This window comes from Geotrypetes seraphini, chromosome 4 (assembly GCF_902459505.1).
Source record: "Geotrypetes seraphini chromosome 4, aGeoSer1.1, whole genome shotgun sequence".
NCBI classification, from domain to species: Eukaryota; Metazoa; Chordata; class Amphibia; order Gymnophiona; family Dermophiidae; genus Geotrypetes; species Geotrypetes seraphini.
In genome coordinates, this window is record NC_047087.1 from 219,380,738 (window position 1) to 219,403,902 (window position 23,165).

Genomic DNA, 23,165 nt, shown 5'->3' on the forward strand with positions numbered 1-23,165 from the left:
CTTATGTTCTTAATTATGTATTCATTTATTAAAAACATTTCAGATTCACTTTCCTGGACTCAAAGGCCAGGATTCTGTATAGGACACCCGCTTTTCTCAGAAGCCGCCTAAGTGACTTTTGAGAATCACACACAGGCGTCCTATAGAAAATCATACCTAAGCCCACCTAATAACCCGATTCGCTAACCGGTGTCCATGTCACAGGCGCCAGTTAGAAAATCGGGTTGCTGCTGAGCTTATCACGACAAAAGATCTCTTTGCCGAAACCCCCATCCCCATTCATCAGCGGCAGAAGGGATGCCAAGTCCCTCCTGCCGGAACCCCCCACCCCGCTGTACATCGCCATCAGGAGGGATACCCAGTTCCACTTGTCGGAAACCCCACACGCCCCCTGTACATTGCCGGCAGGAGGGCTGCCCAGTTCCTCTTGGCAGAACCCCCAAGTTTCCAAGTTTCCATTAAAATTTAATATATTGCGTAAAAATTGTCAAAGCGGTTAACACCAATCATATTTACACCCCCTGAACATCACAGGCATCCCCCCAATGGACCCCTCAGCCCACCCCCTGGCTCCCCTTCCTGCTTATGCACTCACTGCCAGCTGAGTTGATCACAGCTGGTGAATCCACAATCAGTTGAGCCAGCAGGACTCCCTGAAGCAGTGGCGTACCTAGGGGGGGGGGCGGGCCGTCCCGGGTACCAGCTCATTAGGGGTGCTCGAGCCTTGGAGTCATGGCCCGGGAACTTCCCTGCTATGGCCCGACTCCAAGGCTTCCGCGAGTCCCCGAAGTGATCCTGCCTGAGCCCTCTCTTTAACTTCCATTCCCCCACGGCCACACACCCCGTCGCCGTCGGAGCTTGGTCAGCAACTTCCGGTTTCCGGCTGGGTGGAAGCAAGAAAGGGAGCCCGAGCCGCGTGGGACACTGCAATTAAGGCAGGAACTGAGGGTGAGTATCGCTGGGCTGCTTGGCGGTGGTTTTATTGTTATTTTTTTTTTCTGCCCGAATCAATTTTTTAAAAACCCCAAAATCGGCCTCCCGAATCATCAACTGACCCTCCCCCCTAAAGCAGGATCAGCAACTTCCTCTTGCTAGCCGGCTCCTGCTTTAGAGGGCGAGGGGGGAGGGTCAGTTGGGAATTGCTGCAATGTCCTGCTTCCCCTCTGGCCTCCTGACCCGTACCTAATTGCATTAGACAGTACTAGATGGGGGTGTAGGCCTTAAGGGGTGGGGTGTAGGCCTTAAGAGGGAGGTGTAGGCCTTAAGGGGGGGGGGACAGACCTTTGGGTGGGAGGTAAAGACCTTCGGGGGGGGGGGGTGTAGGCTTTCAGGGGGGACAGATCTTCGGGGGGGGGGGGTGCAGGCCTTCAGGAGGTACAGACCTTCAGGGGGGTGCAGTCCTTCAGGGGGGGTGCAGGCCTTCAGGGGGGGTGCAGGCCTTCAGGGGGTGCAGGCCTTCAGGAGGTACAGACCTTCGGGGGGGTGCAGGCCTCCAGGGTGGTGCAGGCCTTCAGGGGGGTGCAGGCCTTCAGGGGGGGTGCAGGCCTTCAGGAGGTACAGGCCTTCAGGAGGTACAGACCTTCGGGGGGGTGCAGGCCTTCAGGGGGGGTGCAGGCCTTCAGGGGGGGACAGACCTTCGGGTGGGGGGTACAATCCTTCGGGGAGGGTGCAGGCCTTTAGGGGTGGGGTTTAGGCCTTCAGAGGGTGACAGACCTTCGGGTGGGAGGTAAAGTCCTTCGGGGGGGTGCAGGCCTTCAGGGGTGGGGTGTAGCCCTTCGGAGGGGGGACAGACCTTCGGGGGGGGGGGGGTCCTGGTGTAAAAGTACACAGAGGGAGAGAGGGAAGAGGGGGTTCAAAGATACGTGCATATGCCAGACTTTGGGGGTTAGAAATAATGGGTCTAAAAACAGAGGAGTGGGAGAGAGATGGTGCATAATGGGATTTAGGGAGGGAAAGAACAGAAAGGGAGAGAACTTGGAAACAGGGGATGGTGTGGAGGGGGGATAGAGATACTGGATAGGAGGATAGTTGGGAACAGAAAGGGAGAGATGGTGGATCCTGGGGTGGTGGGGAGTTGAGAAAAGGTGAATGTGTGGATGGAGACAAAAAAAAGGAAAGATGCCAGATCTCCGGGAGAGGGAAGGGAAACGGAAGGGGAGGACAGAGATGGCAGACGGTTGGTTAGCACGGAGAAAGGAGACCCTGGCAAGCAAAACAACAAGAGCCTGGGACCAACAAGATTTGAATATTAACCAGAGAACAAAAGGTAGAAAAAATAATTTTATTTTCTGTTTTGTGATTACAATATGTTAGATTTGAAAAGTGTACATGAGACAGCTTGAAATGGGAACTTTTCTATTTTTGTGAATGGCAAGGCTGAGTTCAGTTAAAATATATGCTTTATAAGAAAATATAATAATGTGTTTTATAAAGTTTATAAGCATTGCTGGCATACTCGGTGAGGTGTTCCTAGTGTTGGTGGTGGTGGTGGTAGCATGTCAGTGTGTTGAGAGGAAGAGGTAGTCTGGGAAATTTTGCTGAGCAAACTCTGGGCCCATTTCCACCCCCAGTTAGTCCACTCCACTCAACTGGTTCACACACTGAGTGGGTCTTTGGGTGTTATTTCTGGGTAGTTGTTTTAGAATCTCTTCCAGTGGTTTGTCAGTATCTCCTTCTGGTCCAAGGAAGGAAACTTTGTCAACCTTAGCATTGACCTTCAGAATATGTTTGTAACAGCGCTGCTTGTGTGGCATTAGGCTATGTAGTGATCGAAAGAAAAAAACAGACCTTTGCACATTTTTGCACTATATGGTGGGTGTATGAGGAGATTCATTTCCTGCACAGTTAAGTCCGTGTGAAGTTACCTTGTGCTGTATTTGACATCTAGCAAGGTCTCTGTTTGGAAGGAAAGATCTAAGCTTAAAAATGAAGTGGCCAGAAGTTATGTTAAAAGTAGATAGCGTAGCTGGTTTTAAGAAAGGTTTGGACAAATTCCTGGAGGAAAAGTCCATTGTCTGTTATTAAGACACTAGTCTTTAAGCCCGTTACATTAACGGGTGCTAGAATATATGTACGTCTGTCTTTCTTGCTGTCTCACTCCCTGCCCTTGTGTCTTTCTTCTTTTATTTCTGTCTCCCTCCCTCCTATTATTTGTCTTTCTTTCTATTTGTCTCTCTTTCTGCCCCCTATGCAGCATTTATCTTCCCTTGTCCACTTTCCTGTACAGTAGCCATATCAGCATTCCCTCCCCCTCCATTTCCTTGTGCATCAGCATTACCCCCCTCCCTACTTCCCTGTGCAGCATTTTTCTCCCTCGGGCTAGAATATATGTGTGTGTGTCTGTCTTTATTTCTTTCTCTCTCTGTCTTCTTAGCCACTTTTTCCTGTCCATTCTCCCTTCTTTTTACCTCCCCTGTGTCCACGACCACCCCTTCACTGCTCCCCTTATCCAGCAGCAGCCCTTCTCCTTGTTTTACCTCCCCCCTGTCCATCAGTACCTCTTCCTTCTCCCCCTGTCCAATAATAGGCATCCCTTCCTTTTTCCCCCTGTCCATCATCACCTCTTCCTGCTCCCTCTGTCCAGCAGTAGGCCTCCCTTCATTTCCCCCCCCCGTCCATCAGCATCTCTTCCTGCTCCCCCTGTCCAGCAGTAGGCCTCCCTTAATTTTTTCCCCCTGTCCATCAGCATCTCTTCCTGCTCCCCCTGTCCAGCAGTAGGCCTCCCTTAATTTTTTTCCCCCTGTCCATCAGCACCTCTTCCTGCTCCCCCTGTCCAGCATTAGGCCTCCCTTCATTTTTCCCCCCTGTCCACCACCACCTCTTCATTGCTCCCCTTATCCAGCAGCAGCCCTTCTCCCTTTGTTTTACCTCCCCCCAGTCCATCAGCACCTCTTCCTGCTCCCCCTGTCCAGCAGTAGGCCTCCCTTCATTTCCCCCCCTGTCCATCAGCAGGTCTCCCTTAATTTCCCCCCCTGTCCATCTGCACCTCTTCCTGCTCCCCCTGTCCAACAATAGGCCTCCCTTCCTTTTCCCCCGTCCATCATCATCTCTTCCTGCTCCCCCTGTGCAGAGTTTTTTAATTACTCGGATAGAGTCCTTGCGGCCCCCCCTTCCCTTCCCTTCCCTTGTAAGTCGGCGATTCAAGAAGCCTGTGCAGCAGTCTTCACACGCTGCTTCGGGTCCTTCTACTGTGCTTATTTGCTCTGCCGCGTCTCTGATGACATCATCAGAGATGCGGCAGAGCAAATCAGGGCAGTAGAAGGGCCTGAAGCAGCGTATGAAGACTGCTGCACAGGCTTCTTGAATCGCCGGGTAGGTATTCGGGTCAGCGGCAAGGGAAGGGGGGTGAGCGGCAAAGAACTCCTCTGGCCTGTTGCGGAGGGCGGCCCGGCTCGATTTATTGATTCGTTGGGGGGGGGGGAAATACGCTGTGTTGGGGGGAAGGGTAGGCAGACGCGGGGACTGTCCAGTTCGAGAGAGGAGCCGGGGGTGAGAAAGGCCGCCGCAGCTATGGAAATTTTTTTTTTATTTGAAAGCCGCCGCCGGGGCCGCGCATGCGCAATTGTTTTTTTCGCGACAGCTCAGGGAACACGTTTTTTTTAGTGCGCATGCGCGGCTTACCATTTTATTATATTAGATGGGGGAAGCGTCTGCTTGCCCTGGATTGGTGCACTCAGCAGCAACAAATACTAGTTTTGGCTGGCTCTTTCCCCGCATTTCTCCTCTCTTCCCCACGATTTAATATCCAGTTCAGGCAGTAAGTAAATACATCGGCAGGGGGGGTCTGGTAAGTCTTGGGGGCTGGGGATGGAAGGTGAGAATCAGTTCTGTAGGCTATCAGAAATTTGCTTAATTATCTACTCACACAGAAAAGCAGTAAAGTCAATAGGTTCTCTGAGAGGGAACAACCTGTTTGATCTTGCACTCTTGTGATTGACCAATTGTTTATCACTGTTTAATTTATCACATTGATTAATTTGAGCACACCTGAGGTGTCCTATGATGGTGTGCACTGCAGGCAGAGGGTGATTAACCTGTGCCTTATTGTGTAAAGCGCTGGAGAATTCTCTCCTCTCGCTTACCTCTCACGCTGAGGACACCCTGCTTCAGTATAATCATTTATATGATTTATCTTATAAACATTATTACTGGTCTTTTCCTCAAGTGTTGAGACATCAGGTTGTTCCCACTTGGAGAACCTATTGACTTTTACTGCTTTTCTGTGTGGCTTTAACATTTTTGCTATTCAGTATACCTAAACTATTATTCAGTAGAAAAATTTGGTTTGTTCAATCAAATCCTGTGTGGACATTGGACTTCTATGAGTGAATGTTCTGCTTGATTGAACAAACTAAATTTTTTCTACTGAATAATAGTCTAGGTACAATGAAAGTAAATAGCAAAAATGTTTGAGTAGATAATTAAGGAAATCTTTTTCATATTGCTTGCTTATGGACTGGGAAAAAAGACTGTTCAAGCAAATGTCTCCAGAACTGCTTTAGAGGAAAAATGTGATTTTTTTTTTTTAAGTACTTTGTGAAATTTATTGTTGTTGTGAAATTTATTGTTGTACTTTGTTTAAACTTAAAAAGCGGTGTCATTAACAGTGAATCGAATCGAAAAATCGATTCAACAGGGTGAATCGAATCGAATGAAATATTTTTCTCTGAATCGGGCAGCACTATTGGCTACCATGAGAATGGGCTACTGGGCATGATGGACCATTGGTGTGACCCAGTTAGGCTATTCTTATGTTATGTTCTCATCTGTAGGGGCCTTTATTTTCACTTCTTATTTTAATGTATTTTTTTCCTGGGAACTTATCAGTGTTTTTTTATAATGGGAACAAAAATGGAAGAGAATTATTGTGTGTGGAATGGGGGGGTAACTAATTTCTTCAGCTAAATAATTCAATCCACTTCAAACAGACATAGGAGAACTCATGCACCATTCACACACCCTCCAACCAAAAACGTCAAAAGAAAAAAACTGTTTGACAACCTCCTAGCCATTCGAGCTGCAACACTTGACCCCCAACTCTACAACCTATTGACCTCGACCACAAACTACAAAACCTTCAAAAAAGAAATAAAAACCCTTCTATTCAAAAAACACATAAAACCGAACTAACATAATCAGAACTGTCCCAAGCATCACCTGCAACTACTCCATATGTACTTCTGATGTCATGACAATTCAGACATAATTTATGTTATGTTATGTTTGGAATAATGGTTAGAAACATAGAAACATAGAAATAGACGGCAGATAAGGGCCACGGCCCATCTAGTCTGCCCACCCTAATGACCCTCCCCTACCTTTCTCTGTGAATAGATCCCACGTGTCTATCCCATTTGGCCTTAAAATCAGGCACACTGCTGGCCTCAATCACCTGTAGTGGAAGACTATTCCAGCGATCAACCACTCTTTCAGTGAAAAAGAATTTCCTGGTGTCACCTCGCAGTTTCCCGCCCCTGATTTTCCACGGATGCCCTCTTGTTGTCGTGGGACCCTTGAAAAAGAAGATATCTTCCTCCGCCTCGATGCGGCCCGTAAGATACTTGAACGTCTCGATCATGTCTCCCCTCTCTCTGCGCTCCTCGAGCGAGTATAGCTGTAATTTGTCAAGTCGTTCTTCATATGGAAGATCCTTGAGTCCCGAGACCATCCGAGTGGCCATTCTCTGCACCGACTCCAGTCTCAGCACATCCTTGCGATAATGTGGCCTCCAAAATTGCACACAGTATTCCAGGTGGGGCCTCACCATGGATCTATACAATGGCATAATGACTTCCTTCTTACGGCTGACGAAACCCCTTCGTATGCAACCCATTATTTGTCTTGCCTTGGATGAAGCCTGCTCCACTTGATTGGCAGACTTCATGTCCTCACTGACGATTACCCCCAAGTCTCGTTCTGCTACCGTTTTTGCTAGGATCTCGCCATTAAGGGTATAAGACTTGCATGGATTTTGGCTGCCCAGGTGCATAATTTTGCATTTTTTGGCATTGAAGTTGAGTTGCCATGTCCTAGACCAGCGCTACATACATATATGAGGTTCAATAAAAGAAAATTTTCACTGCCTGTTTCTATTCTGACCATTTATTCCATTTCATGGTTATTGCAAAAAAAAAAAAAAAATAATAAAATTTTTTACATGGGGGGGGGGGGGGTGTCAAAAAATGATGGGCCCCGGGTGCCACATACCCTAGGTACGCAACTGCCCTGAAGCCACAGTTTCAGGGAGTCCTGCTTGTTCCATGGTCAGCTTATGGCAGCTGCGGCCTATTGGCGTGATCCCCCAGCACAGATAGGTGCCAGAAATGTAGGCCAGGGTTATCAGGGCCTACATTTCTGGTGCCTATCTTTTCGTGAATCACACCTACATAAGTGCTTTAGACTGCCTAAAGCCACTTCCAGCACTGGCCACAAAAGCACCTAGTTAGACATGATTCCTGAGCCTTTTATTTAGGCCCCAGTAGGCACTTCAATATTTCTAATAGCGTTTTCAATTAATTTAGGCATCGGTAGGGTGCCTACTGGTGCCTGAATTTAAGCGCCGGTTTTAGAATCTCCCCCTTAATATTTACATGATATAAAGAATTTGTGACTCCTGATGCAGGCGGGTGTCTGTCGAAACATGGCTCCGCATTGAGTCTTGATTCGATTAATTTTTTTATTGTCTGGAAGACAGACCCCTATTCCTTTGCCTCTTATGGCTTTGGCCATGCTTACTTTGGCATTCAGCAACCTACAGCGCCTACAGAGGTGTGATTCCAGTGTCTTTTATTTCGGTACCAGTAAGCGCCTCAACCTTGTCATTTGTTGCCATTTCTAATGGCGTTTTTCAATTAAGTTAGGCTTCAGAAGGGTGCCTACCAGTGCCTAAGTTTAGGCGCCAGTTTGATTATCTCCCTTACTCTCTAATAAATAGGTGGCGGTAAGGGCTCCCGCACTAATGGCCACATGATAATTGGGAAATTAGCTTGCAGTCATTTATTCAGAAAATGGGAAATGCGGCCATTTTACAGTCATGCTAAAAGTAGCCTCAGCACATGGAAAACCCCATGATACTGATAAACTGCAGACTACTTTTTAATGCTGCTTTGTAAAAAGGCCCCCTTAATAATAAACAAATTAGTTCAACAAAATAAAATACAATCAAAACAAAAAAATATAGCACAGCAATACAAAACATAATAAAGCATACTAAAATAACAATAGCAAAAATGAAACTGTAAGCAATAATAACAACCCCCCCCTGTTTACAAAGCCACTCTAGTGGCTGCTGCTGCAGTAATCGCTCCGACATCCATAGGGAATTATTAGATGTCGGAGTAAAAATAAAGTTATATCAAGTAGTAGTAACAAAAGACTACCAAAACAATCTAAAATACACTAAAAATGAGCTTAGCACATTCTAATGCAATACTTTCTCCTTTACTAACCCCCTCTTTTACTATGGTGCGCTAACCATAGAGTGCGCGCTAAACACTAACGCATCCATAGACTAACATGCACGCGTTAGCGTTTAGCACATGCTAATCGGTTAGCAAAAGAGGGCCTATGCCTCTTTTTAATGTGGCAATATAATGGGGTTTATTTTTATTTTCAAAGACCTGTGCTAATTTGTCCATTAGCATGCAAGACCTGCAAAAAAATGAATGCAGGAATGTTTATCGCCTCCTATTTTGGAGACACTTAAGTGTTTCCACATTGATCCAGCATGAACCAGTTAGTACAGTGGTCTCAAACTCAAACCCTCTGCAGGGCCGCATTTTGGATTTGTAGGTACTTGGAGGGCCTCAGAAAAAAAAGTTAATGTCTTATTAAAGAAATGACAATTTTGCATAAGGTAAAACTCTTTATAGTTTATAAATCTTTCCTTTTGGCTAAGTCTTAATAATAATATTGTCATTTATAGCTAAAGAGACATATGATCAAGAAACTTTTATTTTACTTTTGTGATTATGATAAACATACTGAGGGCCTCAAAACAGTACCTTGTGGGCTGCATGTGGCCCCCAGGCCGCGAGTTTGAGACCACTGAGTTAGTACATGCTAATCCTTTTTTTTTTTTTTTTTATTAGTTCAATAATTTTATTGAATATTGTAAGAATTATAAACAGAAAGCAACTCAAACACATAGAATCATAATAAAAATCATGTATCAAATATTCGTATCTACAATCGTTTGAATAGAACTAGATTAATGAAAAGGATCCAGAGTATCTGGAACTGCTTAGAAAAGGAACAGAAAAAGACAAAGAAACAGGAGGGATAAGAGAAAGAGAGAGAAAGATAAAGGAAGAGAGAGAGAAAGAGAAATGTGCTAGTTGTTTATGTTCTTATGTTCTTAACAGTTCCATGGCTATTCTCCACCCATGACACATCCCCTGTTAGAAATATTTTTTTAAAAGTAAATAACGCTTGCATTAATGTATGCAAACAAGAAAATACCTATAAAGTGGTATATAAATATTAAAAATAAAGGGGACCTTTTATTAAGGTGTGCTAACTATTTTAGTGTGCTAAAGATTAGTGCACATTAACCCCCTCTTTTACCAAAGCGCGCTAGCCGATGTAGTGAGTGTTAAATATTAGTGTGCGCTATATGCTAAAGCGCCTATTATATTCTATGGATATGTCAGCATTTAGTGCGTGCTATTTAGCACCCGCTAAATCGGCTAGCGCTCCTTAGTATTAGGACCCCTAAATTGGTTAGCACATCTTAATAAAAAGAACCCCAAAATAAAATAAAATGTTGTAATGAGTTTTGCAGTTAGCCTTTTCTCATGCATTAAGGCCACATTAGAGCTTAGTGCACTTTAGAATAAGGGTCTCTAAGGTCAAAGCTATGCCCTGACTTTAGCTTGGATGTCAAATTGAGGTAATCTTACCTTTTAAGTATTTGTTAAAGTTGTCTTGCAAAGTAGTAAGTTGTTCATTCATACGTTGTACAGATTGTTGAAGTCCTACCAAAAAAAAAAAAGAAGATAGATTTATGCAGATTCCAGTTTTCTGGGTCAATTCTTTGTTCAATTCTCTATCAAAGGTTTGAAAATCCTACAGCAAAGTTTATTAAATTCAGAAATTATGTGGTACATAAATTTGTATGGATTTGCATACTAAATAATGTTAGGTTATTTTATTTGTTTCCTTTAGAAGGAAATGGATTATAGTGACGATTGCTGAAGTATAGAAAATGTGGATATGGAATCTTAGGGATGGGTAAGGAAAGGGGATATTGAAAGAGAGAGATGGAGAAGGGATGTCAGGAAAGAGGAGAAGAGGAATAGATGCTGAAGGAGATCTAGCAGATGAAAAAGATATCAGAGTAACTGAGGTACAGAAGAAAGAGAAATGAGAGAGAAAGAATTACAAGGAAAGAAGACATGTTTTGGTCAACTTCACATGTTACCATAGTTTTTGCTCCATAAGACACACCTCACCATAAGAAGCACCCCATATTTAGAGGAGGAAAACAAGAAAAAAACATTCTGAACCAAATTCTCCCTCCCAGGCTCTGCACCCAACCCAACACTCCTTGACAAATTCTGCACCCTGTCCTCCCTCCCTGCCAGGCTCTGTACCCTGTCCTCCCTATGGTGGTCTAGTGGTAGACTGGGACAGGCAGGCAGGCTTAGTGGCTGGCAGGCAGGTAGAGACAGGGCATGCAGGCAGACCTCCCCCTTCCAGGCATCCCCCCAGGCAGGCATGCAGGCAGTACTCCTCCCTCCAAGGCAGACCCCCCCAGGCAGGCAGGCAGGCATCCCCCTCCCAGGCAGCCCCCCCAAAGCAAGCAGGCCTCCCCCCTCCCAGGCAGCCTCCCCAGGCAAGCAAGCAGGGCTCCCCCCTCCAGGCCTCCCCGCAGGCAGGCAGGCCCAGCTTCTCCCTATTTTTAATTCGGCAGGGCAGGCAGGCAGGTCCCAGCCTCTCCCTCCTCCCGCCTCCCCGGTCTGGTGATTTCCTCAAGCCCAACAATTGTCCCTTCCTCCCTCTCTCTTATGTCCTCCTCAATGCCTTCCAGCCTTTGTCCTCTTCCCCCCTCCCCCAAGCCTGCCTTCCTGCTAGGTTTACTTACCTCCCGCTGCTGCTGTTGTGAGGACATGTCGCCGAAGCAGCGGGGGGGGGGGGGAGGGGAGAGAGGGAGGACTCCTGGCTTAGCAGCATGGCACCTGGAAGGGCCAGGCGGGTACAGCACTTGCACGCTGCCGGCCCAGAAAATTAGCTCCGATGTGGTAGCTTCCTGACACTCAGAAAGGCCAGGCAGATGCAGCGATTGTACGCAGCTGGCCCAGAAGATTACCTCAGACGTGGTAAGAGCGCAGCACCTGGAAGATTCTGACGTTGGGGAGAAGGTCCGGGCCAGATACCGATGTTAGAATTGACGTCGGGGGTAAGGCTTCTGGGACGGCGGTGTGCAATCATTGCACCCGCCTGGCCTTTCCCTTCTTCTAATTTCGGCAATGAGCAATCAGTGGTGGCTGTGGCCTGGGGTGGGCTGCGGTCCTGGAAGGTAACGGGGGTGGGGGGCGGGGAATTTTGGTATTCACTCCATAGGATGCACCCTTTTTTCCACCCTCTTTTTGGGTGGAAAAAGTGCATTTTATGGAGCGAAAAATACGGTATACTGTTTGAGATCGTTAGTCTCTCATTTTGATTTCAGAACTGTTGTGCAAGGGATGGTATCATGATTGGACCACTGTAACGTTCTTTAACTTGGTGTTTCTAAAATGAGGAACAGGGTGTTACAGTTAGTAGAAGATGCCGCAGCAAGGTTAGTTCTGAGTGTTGAAAGAACAACCCATATTACACCTGTTTTGAAAAAAATTGTATTAGCTACCAATTGCATTTCGAGGCCAACATTAAGTGATTTTTGTAATTTATCAAACTGTCTACCACCAAGCACCATGGTTCTTATGTGGTGGTACTTTAGAAGCCCAATAGAGCTCAGAGATCTGAAAATCAAAAGTTGTTGGAACCAATAATGCGAAGTAGATATGCTGAAACCAGAGCTGCTGCTTTTTGTATTGCAGGTATTAAGCTATGGAACACATTGGTGGGAAGTTATGGCTGTGTTCTGACTGGATAAGATTGAAAAAATTATGGAAAACACAATTGTTACAGCATTTTTGTGAAATGTCCAAGATTTTCAGTGGTACAGTGGGTTATTTTAAGAGTAATTGATTTTAAGATTTTGCTTTGTGATGTTTATAAAAGAGAAAAGTGGATCTTCAGTTAGAGAGATATTTATGATTGGAAAAGGAGGAAAGAGAGTGAGAGTTTACTTTTGTATATCTCTTCCCAATGCATGAATGACTATCTTATAAAGTAGATAAATTATGACAAGAATGTAGAAGAGACATTAAGGACTCCATTTACGAAGGTGCGCTAGGGTTTTTAGCGCGCGCACAAAATTACCATGCGCTTTAGCGTGCGGTAGCCGAAAATCTACCGCCTCCTAAAAAGGAGGCGGTTGTGGCTAGTGCACTCAGGAATTTAACGTGTGCTATTGCGCGCGTTAAAGCTCTAGTGCTCCTTTACAGTCTGAAACCACATAACATGTGGTTCGTTTTGCACAGTCATGAGATCTGAAGGCCTACAATGTCCAAAATGACTCAGCATATTTCCTTGTATTAACTCTTCCCAAATAGAAATGATCTACTTACCATCGCCTTCACTGCTTCCTTTCTCTCCTTTAGTTCCCTCTGAACCTTTATCACCTTTCAAACCTGCTCGTCCTACCTTCCCTGGCAGTCCCTGTGGACCTTGTGGTCCTTGCAAGCCTAATGATAGTTCAAGGAAACAATCAAATAGCAAATCTGCAGAGGGCTGCATAATTCCATAGTTCTATTTATAGCTGAAATATCACATTTCAAATTCATTGTCTTATAAATTCATTGATTGACAATATGTTATATTAATTGTGGTAAAACAAAACATTTTTTTAGATACATAGAGAAAATGCTTGAGTACCTGATTGTAAAACCGCTTAGAAAACCTTGATAGGCGGTATATAAAATCCTAATAAACTTAATTGAGTTTACAATGGGGCCCTTTTACTAAGCTGTGCTAAAATTTGGCCTGTGGTATCGGTAGCGTGGGACTTTCCCACGTGCTGAGGTCACTTTTAGCACATTTTCTATTTCCCCCATTAAAGGTCATGTGCTAAGTTCCTAATTAATGCATGCCTATTAATGTGGTAGCTCATGCCAACACCTATTTACTAGAAACAAGAACTAGTTGCACTTCTTCAGACTGGAACTATGGAGGGGATAAATACCAGACTGTGGGGTGCGAAGGAAAGAAAGGAGAAGAGAGAGATGCCAGAGCATAGGGGATGGGGTGGTGACAGAGAGAAAAAAATGGAGAGGTGGCAGAGCTGAAATCAATCATGTACAAAGGAGAGAAGGGGCACAGGATAGATAGTTATGAAAGGAGCATAGAAAGAAGAAAGATGTATGGAAGAGAGAGAGACAGAAAGAGAAGGCAGACATTGGATGGAAAGGGCAGAGAGGGCAGTGACTGGAAGGGGCGAGACAGAAAGTGAACAGTAGATGGAAGGGGTAGAGAGAGGGACAGACAATTAATGGAAGTGTGAGGGAGAGGGGGAGCAGACGCTGGAAGGAAGTGGGGAGGAGAAAGAAAAAAGGGCACATGCTGGATTGAGGGATGAGGATAGAGTTAGATACTGGAAGGGGTGAGGGAAAGAGGTGGCAAGCTTTAGGTAGACAGTAAAAAAGGACATTGATGAGAGGGTAGTAAGAACGTAATCTAGATAGATGCAGAAAATAAATTGAAAAGGAAAATGAGAGAAAAACAGAAAGGGATTGCAGAGGAGAGGTGTGGGAGAGGGAAGGAGAGGAGAGAGATGCCAGACCAATGGGGGTGAAAGGAGAGATGGAAGGGGGAGGCATACAGTTTCTGGAAAGGGCATAAAAGGAGAGAAGATGCCATATAGGGGAAGAGAGACAGCAGACAGTGGATGGAAGGAAGAGAGTTACAAGAAGATAAGGAAAGCAGAAACCACAGAAGACAAAGGTAGAAAAAAAAATTTCTATTTATTTATTGCTTTAGGAGACATGTGTCACTGTTTCTGTGGTGTTGCATTGTATGCAGAGTCCAGCTTCTTGCTGGTTCAATTTAACCTTTGTCTATGAATTTCTATTTTATTCCCCCTTTTACAAAACTGTGGAGCATTTTATATTGCCAGCCGTGGTGGTAGCAGCTCTGATGCTCAGAATTCTATCTCCGTAGCTAAAATCCACACTACAGTTTTGTAAAAGAGGGAGGGGTTAGTTTGTGTTTACATATTCCAAACTAGGCGAAGGTGTTTTCTGTGTTCTGTGTGTTCAAAAGACATGGTTTTTTTGTTTGGATTGACTACAGGATTGATCTGTACTAGTCTGGCTTGTTTAGTTTTACAATGGGTGTATTGATGTTGTACTGCTCATTGCAGTATGTAAGATGCTGCCTTTTCCTAGGTACTCATGTGTGACGTGTGGATTGTTACTAAAAATCATGTTTTCCGTACAGATGGGGGGTGTCAAAAAATGATGGGCCCCAGGTGTCACATATGCTAGGAGCCTTTTCGGATGTGTGAAGCGCTTCAGCGTCTTTTTTGAGAGAAGCCTGATCGGTCGGGACACACCCTGATGTAGCCTGTCGGTGAAACGCTGGCCTTCGTTGGTGTGCCGATGATCAGAAGATAAGTGGAATTTTTTCCTCTATCTTTTTTTAAAAAAAATTTAAAATTTGGAGTGAAGCACAGCTTAAGGCTTGATTATCCAGTACATATTGAAGGTTCTTTGCCAGTGAGGTTATCGCTTAACCACCTTTATTATCCACTTTGGTGGTGGTGGGAGGGCCTGTTCTGAGGCTTTTTCCTTCATTTTTAACTGGAACACAGCTTTTTCTGTCCTTACACCACATTTTAGGACATCATAGTATCTATATTGAAAGTGTTTACTATTTTAAACTTATGCTAGGTACGCCACTGGGCCGAAGTCAAGAGAAATATTTCTATTTTCTTTTCAACAGGAATCTCAGAAGTGATCCAAGGGAACCAGCTAAAGAAATAGGGGAGGTTTGGGCAGTGGTGTTTTTTAGCAGCAGCAAAGTGATCTCTGCAGTTTTACAGCATTTAGTGCAAGGGCAAAAAATGGTACAACAGTGCTATGCAAGACAGAAGTAGTAAGAAATTGAAATGCCATCTGTAAACGATGCTTGCAATCTATCCAAGAACTTTATTAGCCGGGAAGAAACCACATTGCCAAAAGAAGAGGTTGATGACGTGGTTAAAGTAATTGACTCATAGTTCAGTGTGGTTTAGATATAATTAGAGTTGGTAAGTAAATAAATCAGGATATATTCTTTTCAGAAAGAGCAGGATGGGTAAAATAATAATAAAAAAAAGAATCAGGAACAGCTTTATAGAAACATAGAAGCATGACAGCAGACAAAGGCCAAATGGCCCATCCAGTCTGCCCATCTGCAGCATATACTATCTTCTCCTATCCCTATAGGCTAAGGGGCTCATTATCAAAACTTAAACACATCTAAAAACCATCCCAAGTCAGCACTAAAAGACAGGTCATCCAGTGCCAATAATCAAACCTATTTATGGACTTATTCAGGGCCTTTTTAGGCCTCTGAATGCCGTTGTGCACCCAGAGCTAAAAGGGGTGTATCTGGGACACCCTTCTTTTTTTTAACTTGGACATTTCTTCCCATTCTGTTATCACCATTGAATGTCCTACGTTTGGGCTCTCCCTAGTCCGGCCCTAAACACACCGACAACATGCCACTTTTCTATTTGTCAAACTGTGGTGTAGGATGTCCAAATTCTACCTTTTGAAAATTGCTATTTGGATATTTTGAAAGTTAGGCTTTTTTGAGAACATTTTGGACAATCAAAAAGACAGGTCGTCCAAGTGCCGATAATTGAAACGGATTTTAGATGTATCTAAAAACAGCTTAGGACTTTTCACTGCCGCTGTACGGCCAGAGTGAAAAAGGATGTTTTTGAAAGAGTGGCGGGAGGTAGGCGGGATGTGTGCCAACCTAGATTTAGTTGTCCTGCAGTGATAATCAAAAGTTTAACGAGACTGCTTAGACGAAATTTATACATTGTGACTTAGGTGATCTAAAAACAGATATAAGTGCCCAGAAGGTATCCAAAGTGATCATATAACCACTGCATGAACAAAGTACAGACCCACACACACTCCCCAAGTGATCACTGAACCCCCCACCCCCATCGCAGGCCATAAAATTCAGAATAAAAAAAGTACATACATCCAGAACATCAGCACCTGGCATAGGAAAGCCTAGTAGAGTTACGCAGAGGTGGCTTAAGTAGTCTGGGGGAAGGCTAGTGAACCATAGAGAGGAGGACCCAGGCCCATAAGCTACACCAACCACTGCACTGTGAAAAATGTGCACCCACCAAAACCCCCATAACCCTACTGTACTGCCATACAGGTGGCACCTGCAGTCATAAGGTCTATTGGGAGAGGGGGGTAGACAGGTGGGTATAGTAAGTTTTATGGGTATTTGAGGGGGGGGGGCTCACCATGACCTATAAGGGAGTTGTGGTGAGATGTTTATGTGGCACCCTTTTTGTGAAGTTAGAAACATAGAAACATGACAACAGATAAAGGCCAAATGGCCCATCTAGTCTGCCATCCGCAGTAACCATTATCTCTTTCTCTCTCTGAAAGATCCCATGTGCCTATCCCAGGCCCTTTTGAATTCAGACACAGTCTCTGTTTCCACCACCTCTTCCCTGTAAGGTGCCCCACTACTCTCTTGTCATGTCTGGGTGGCCAGTCCATCACTTTGCTGACCCCTCCCACCTCCAAAAGGTCTCTTTTCTAGCCTTTTTTGGCTTGGACAATTTTTTAGACGAGAATGGGGTATAAACATAGACAACTTAGCAGTCTGGATGAACAAACAGCAATGTAGAAGTAGAGATTCTCCAAAAAAAATACATTTTGGACGTATTTTTCAAGAATGGACTTTGGACGCTGCCAAGTTTGGATGACTAATGCCTTAGGCCCAAAACGGACTTATATGTTTTTTTTTAATATGCCACTCTATGTTATGAAATTAACCCATCTATATATTTTGTGCATCTTGCATTTCCATTTCTTGCTTATTATTTATTTATGTATTCATTCAATTTGTATTACTTTAACTGTTACCCCTTGAGTCCGACCTTTTTCCATAATTTGTATTATTTATATGGTATTTGATCATTTTATTATTTTTATGTTCTTTAACAAACTGTAAGCTGTTGTAGGTGTGTTTCCTTATTTGCACCTGAAGGTTAGGCCTCTCTGACATCATCAAGCCTGAACCATTATTTGTAAGAAATCATTCCAGCCTGAACTTGCAAGAAGAGAAAGAAGAACACATCTTTGCTGTTTCTGCCTGATGCTTTCTGGGTATGTACCAGAATTGTATTCTAGTCAAGGACATCCATCTATGCCAGTGGTTCTTAACCTTGTTGGAAGTACTGAACCCCACCAGTTTCATATGTGTGTTCACCGAACCCTTCTTTATTGGAAAAATAAAATATGATTTTTACAAATTCAAAACATAGGTATACAGTGAGGGAAAAAATAATATCTTTTTTGAAAACAAAAAAGTTCTCCTATATTTCGAATAATAATAACATAATAATGAAATTTACTGCAAATCAGTGTGACTTCTGCTGTTGTCTCTCAGAGACCAGTTCAGAAATGTGCGGCTTTACCTTGGCAAGTGCCACTCATGTCATTTTCGCAACAAAGTCCTGTTCCTTTTCTTCGTTTTTATGTCCAGCATCCTCGAAAAGGATTGCTTGCAAAGATATGTTGTAACAAACGGTATGAAAATTTCCAGAGCTTTCTTAGCAATAACAGGGTACGTTACCAATTGTTGACACAAAAACGTTGAGAGCGTTGTTGTTCTGAAGAGTTGCTGTTGAACCTGGCTCTGCTGAATTTCAATGATTTCATCGAGGTATTCATCATTGACATCTGTTGTCTCAACACTAAACGTGAACGGCTGTCTCACCCATGCTGGATATGACTCTCTTGTAGGGAAGTATCAGTCGAGAGACTTTGCAAGCTCATCTAAGTGTGTGGCAATAGTTTGCTTCAGTTCCGCGGGTACAGAAATGTCTCCGATTCCAGATACATCTTCGATCTTACTTACACAGTTGTCTAGCAGGGGAAAGTTTGCGAAGTTATCGTTTTCTGTTCATCGTTTCCATAATGGTAGCTTTTTTTGAAAAGCTTTCAGGTTTTCTTCCGCTTCGATGATGTTGACTCCACCACCCTGCATCTGCTTATTGAGATGATTGAGAGCTGCAAAGATATCAGCCATGTACGCTAAAATGAGAATGAACTCAGAATTTTTGAAGCAATCTGCATGACAATGTTGCTTCTCTTGCAAAAACAGAGCTAATTCCACACGCATGGCAAAAACACGATTTAGCACCTGTCCCCGGGATAACCACCGAACGTTAGAATGGTACAGAAGTACCTCGAATTCAGATCCCATTTCTTTACACAGTTCCTTGAAGATGCGGTGCTTCAGAGCATTATTTCGCACATAGTTCACGCATTCCACAACAATTTTTAAAACTTCTGCCAGTTTTGGAGGAAAGGTTTTTGTTGCCAACGCATGCCTGTGCAGAATGCAATGTGTAACAATGATGTGTGGTGCATTGGCATTCACTAGCGCACCAAACCCGGACTTTCTTCCGAGCATGGCTGGAGCTCCGTCCGAACAAACTGCAGAAACCATATCCCACGAAAGATTGTTGTCTTTGAAGAAGTCATCCACAAGTTTCTTCACATCAGTTGCCTTAGTTGTTGTAAGAGGCTTACAAAATAAAAAATCTTCCTTTATCACATCGTCTTTCACACAGCGCACGAATACTGCAAGCTGGCTTAAATTGGAAACATCTGTGGTCTCGTCGAGTTGAAGGCTGAATTTTGCTGGGCTTGAAATCAGATCTGCAACTACTTGAGCCAAGATGTCTTTGCTCATGTCCTCTATTCTGTTGCTGAAGATGTCATTTGAAAGAGGAATTTCAGATAACTGAACTTCAGCCGCTTTTCCCAGCATGATATTCGCCATCTTCAACACAGCTGGTTTTATGAGTGTTTCACCAATGGTGTGTGGTTTGCCCTGCTTTGCGATCAGGTAAGCAACTTCGTACGATGCTGTGAGGATCGGTTTGTTGATGGGTACAAAGCCGAGAACAGGCAGAGTAGCCTTTTCATCGAATCTTGCTCTCTTCACCTTGAATTCAGCGAGCATTGTGTTCTTGTATTTTCCATCTCCATGCAGCTTAAGGAAGTATTCCCTTAGTTTTGCCGGAGCTAGACTAGAATTACTCAACTTGGCATTGCAAATCATGCAATTAGGACGCTGACTCCCATCACGTTCCGTTATACATGTGAATCCATATTGTACATATTCGTTCGACCACTTTCGTATTTTGCTCGACATAGTTAGTAAGAGATTAAAATATTAAGATAGGTATCACACGACGTACCATCACAACAGTTACAATTCGACTACTGTGCGCATCAAATCCCCTGCAGCACAGATAGGCCAAGCGATGTTGCGTGATCACCTGCAGCCAATTATGGACAAGCGGGGCGTACCATCACGAATCATAAGCGCTTCGGTCATGTTCAATCATCTATCAGTTAAATCACAAATTTTGATCAGGAATTGATTGATGTATATAAGGCGTTAGTTACAGATTGATAGATCAAGAAACCGAGTACATGATCAGTCTTGATCAAAATCACTGAATAACTGATAGATGATTGAACGTGACCGAAGCGCTATATGAGTCGGAGGTGTGTTTTGACCTCTGCCGAACCCGCGAGACTGACTCACCGAACCCATGGTTAAGAACCACTGATCTATGCCTTCATGCCTAGACTGTGTGAATCTTGGGGGAGTTATAATCCTATGCTGTGCTTATCTATTGAAAGGTGCCTGTGTCTCCCAGCCTGTATGAGACTTTATACAGAAAGGCTATTCATCTAAGTTCTGCCACTTGGCCTATCTGTGCTGCAGGGGATTTGATGCGCACAGTAGTCGAATTGTAACTTGTGATGGTACGTCGTGTGATACCTATCTTAATATTTTAATCCCTTACTAACTATGTCGAGCAAAATACGAAAGTGATCGAACGAATATGTACAATATGGATTCACATGTATAACGGAACGTGATGGGAGTCAGCGTCCTAATTGCATGATTTGCAATGCCAAGTTGAGTAATTCTAGTCTAGCTCCGGCAAAACTGGATTGGTCCGCAGAAATCATCTGATGAGATCCGAGTGAAAAGGTGCTAATTATAATTTAGTCTGTTTTTAGGTGTGGGTGAACTCACATCTCATCACAGGTGTTCTACACGCATCTCTTTCATAATAATTAAGACCTGAACAGTTACCTCGTGTGACTCTCTGCCTGAGAGAGAGTGATTCGGACCTTAAACAGATCTGTATTCCATCACCTCAAAGAAACTTTTGCTGCCAATAAATTACAGCTTTACCAGTGGCTGACAAACACTTGTTCCTGTAACAGAAGGATTTCTAAATCTGCTAAGCTGAAGAGACGTCTTCCATTTCACCTGATTGTGTGCCAAGGCCTAATTGGATGGTGAGATAAGGAACTTATTATCTTATCAGCGGGGGTTAGATAAAGTATCCTATTGTGATATAGGATAAGGCTTGTAAAGCTACTTGGTGATAACTGTAATAGATTGCTGCTAATCAGGAATTATTATTATAAGGAATTGTTTAGTATGTATGAATTAATTTTACTTAGTTATCTAGCAAGTGTGTTGTGATAATTATGTACTGAGTTTCATATATGTAATCGGATATTTTGTGAACAATATTTAGATATTGCTGCTGGCTTGTGAATTATATTTTTCTATTTTCATAATAAAAGTATTTCTCATTAGCCTTGGTCTTGTGTTGTGTAAATAGGTAAAGAAAGCTGAACCTGGATAAGATATTATGGTCTTCCCTAGAAACTAACAAGCACGTATTTGTTTATGTAACTGATTAGTGACCGTAAATCTTTCCACAGATTGGGGGCGTGTCCGATCTTTCTTTTTTCCTATTTGACGTACTTTCATCATATGCGATGATATTGAGACAGCTCTCGTGGCATGTCCTTGAAAAAGACGTTTTTCAGAAGTTAGCTGTTACGGCTTTAAAGCAGTCGTACCCTGACATGTATTTTTCTAACCTCATCCGCTTACTGCCTGCGGAGTTAGAAGAATCTAATCAGGTTTATTGTTCTGTGTTACAGCGTCTCCCGCAGGCTAGAACTAAACCTGCAGGGGAACAATATGCTGAGCTTCTTTGTTCCCTTCTTGCCTTTAAGACTTCTGTCTCCTCTGGTTTGTCTCAAACTTGCCAACTTCAGAGTGACCTGTATGAGCAATTAGATTCTTGTAAACAGGAAGTACAGGCTCGTAGTGACACTTTTGAACTTCTGGCTTCTACTTGTCAGGAAAAGCATTCCGATTTTGATAAGGCGATGTCTGCTTTAAAACAACATTGCTCTGATTTACAGTCTGAACTAGACCATCATAAAACACTGTTGGCTCGCCCCGTGCAGCCTGCATGTACTAATTGTCCGTCTTTAGTATCACAGCTGACGCACCTCCGTGCTCAGAAGGCTGATCTCAATCAATCCTTCCGTTCTTTGCATGACCAATTTCAGGGTATTGTTAAGAGACACGCTGATGTTTTGTTTGTTAAACAGAAATAATTGGATGATGTGACTGCCTCTTATGTACGTGTTAGTGAGGATTTATTCTCTGCAGAGCGTTTGTGTAATGACAAGGCTGACCAAGCTGACAAAGAATTATGTGCTTTACAAGCTGACTTTCTCATCTCACAAAATAAGCTGTCTGCTTCTGAGTTACTTGTTCAAAAGCTTACTGCCTCCCTTACTCGGTCGGATGCCGATAACCTGGCTTTATGCCAAGATATGACGGCTATCTCCTCCCATAGGGCTGCGTTGTTTTCTGATTTCCAAATGTTACAGGACACGGTTGCTGTTTTCCGTAGTGAGAGGGATAGTTCTACTCCGGCTTCTATCTCTCCCCATGCTTCTCCTCCTCTCTCACCTAAACCGGCACCTAGAGCTGTCTTTCGTTCTTCTCACAGCTCTAAGGAGAGGAAGGGGCGAGGGATTCGCAGGAGTGTTCTGATTCTACAGTGGAGGATTTGTTACCCAGTGACAAGCCCTGCCCTGAGAAATCTGTGCCACTAGCCACCCGCCCAGTGCATCAATTACGTCCTGGCAGGTCTGAAGATGATAAGGTATTTCCTGATCCTCAGCCAGGCCCTGTAAGGTCTACTTCCACTTCCGGTGATGTCACTGGACCCACTGATTCTCAAACATGCTCAGTAAAGTCAGTTTACATTGAGCCTAAACAACCACCAGATGGTGCCAGAGCATCAAAAACTTCTCAATTTGCTCCAAAGAAGTCACATCACAACACTGAGACTGTGAAGGAGACTCAAAAATGAGAAGATGGTCATTTTGTACCTCTCTATCATGCTCAGTTAATGAAGGTGTTTAGACAGATTATAGAACCCTTTAGAGAAGGAACCAAGCTAACTATTGAAGCACATCTGGCCTCAATACATGAGTTCTATGAGACTTATGCCATCACGGAGGAAGTTGACAAACTGCAGCTACTCCTCTGGTCCTTTGCTTCTGAGTGTCATGACACGTTATGGTCCATAATCGCTGGCACTTCTGATGTGTTATCAGTGGAACAGAAACTAAAGAAACGTTATGGTAGATACGCTGATTCCTATGAATCGTGCAAAGCAGCCTTCCACTTGCACTGCGGGACACAGGAAAATCCACAAGAAATTGCTTTCCGGCTGAAACAAAACTTTTTCCCTGAGAGGACTCCTGAGGAAGAACTGGAGTATGGAGAATTCTGAACCATCTTTGCCAAAGCCTTGCCTGACTATATGAGTGTGACTATAGCTGGTATGAAGAATGCCCCTTTACTCATCGATACTGGCAATCGATGAAGATATTTATGATTACCATGTCAGGGCTCCTGATGCACCACCTGCTAAACCTGTGCCCAAAACACAAACAAAATAA

General features: G+C 43.8%; 1 protein-coding gene across 1 annotated transcript in view; it reads right to left on the reverse strand.

The window, feature by feature from the left end:
• The window catches only part of LOC117359627 (pulmonary surfactant-associated protein D-like), a 37,168-nt gene extending 23,794 nt beyond the window's left edge, over positions 1-13,374 (reverse strand). Inside the window, exons 1-2 of the mRNA XM_033942785.1 lie at positions 12,672-13,374; positions 9,900-9,974 (exon numbers count right to left, since the gene is read on the reverse strand). Of these exons, the coding sequence (XP_033798676.1) occupies positions 9,900-9,974; positions 12,672-12,840 (244 nt within the window). The 5' untranslated portion in view covers positions 12,841-13,374. The remainder of the gene's footprint in view (positions 1-9,899; positions 9,975-12,671) is intronic.
• Between the last annotated feature and the right edge of the window lie 9,791 nt (positions 13,375-23,165).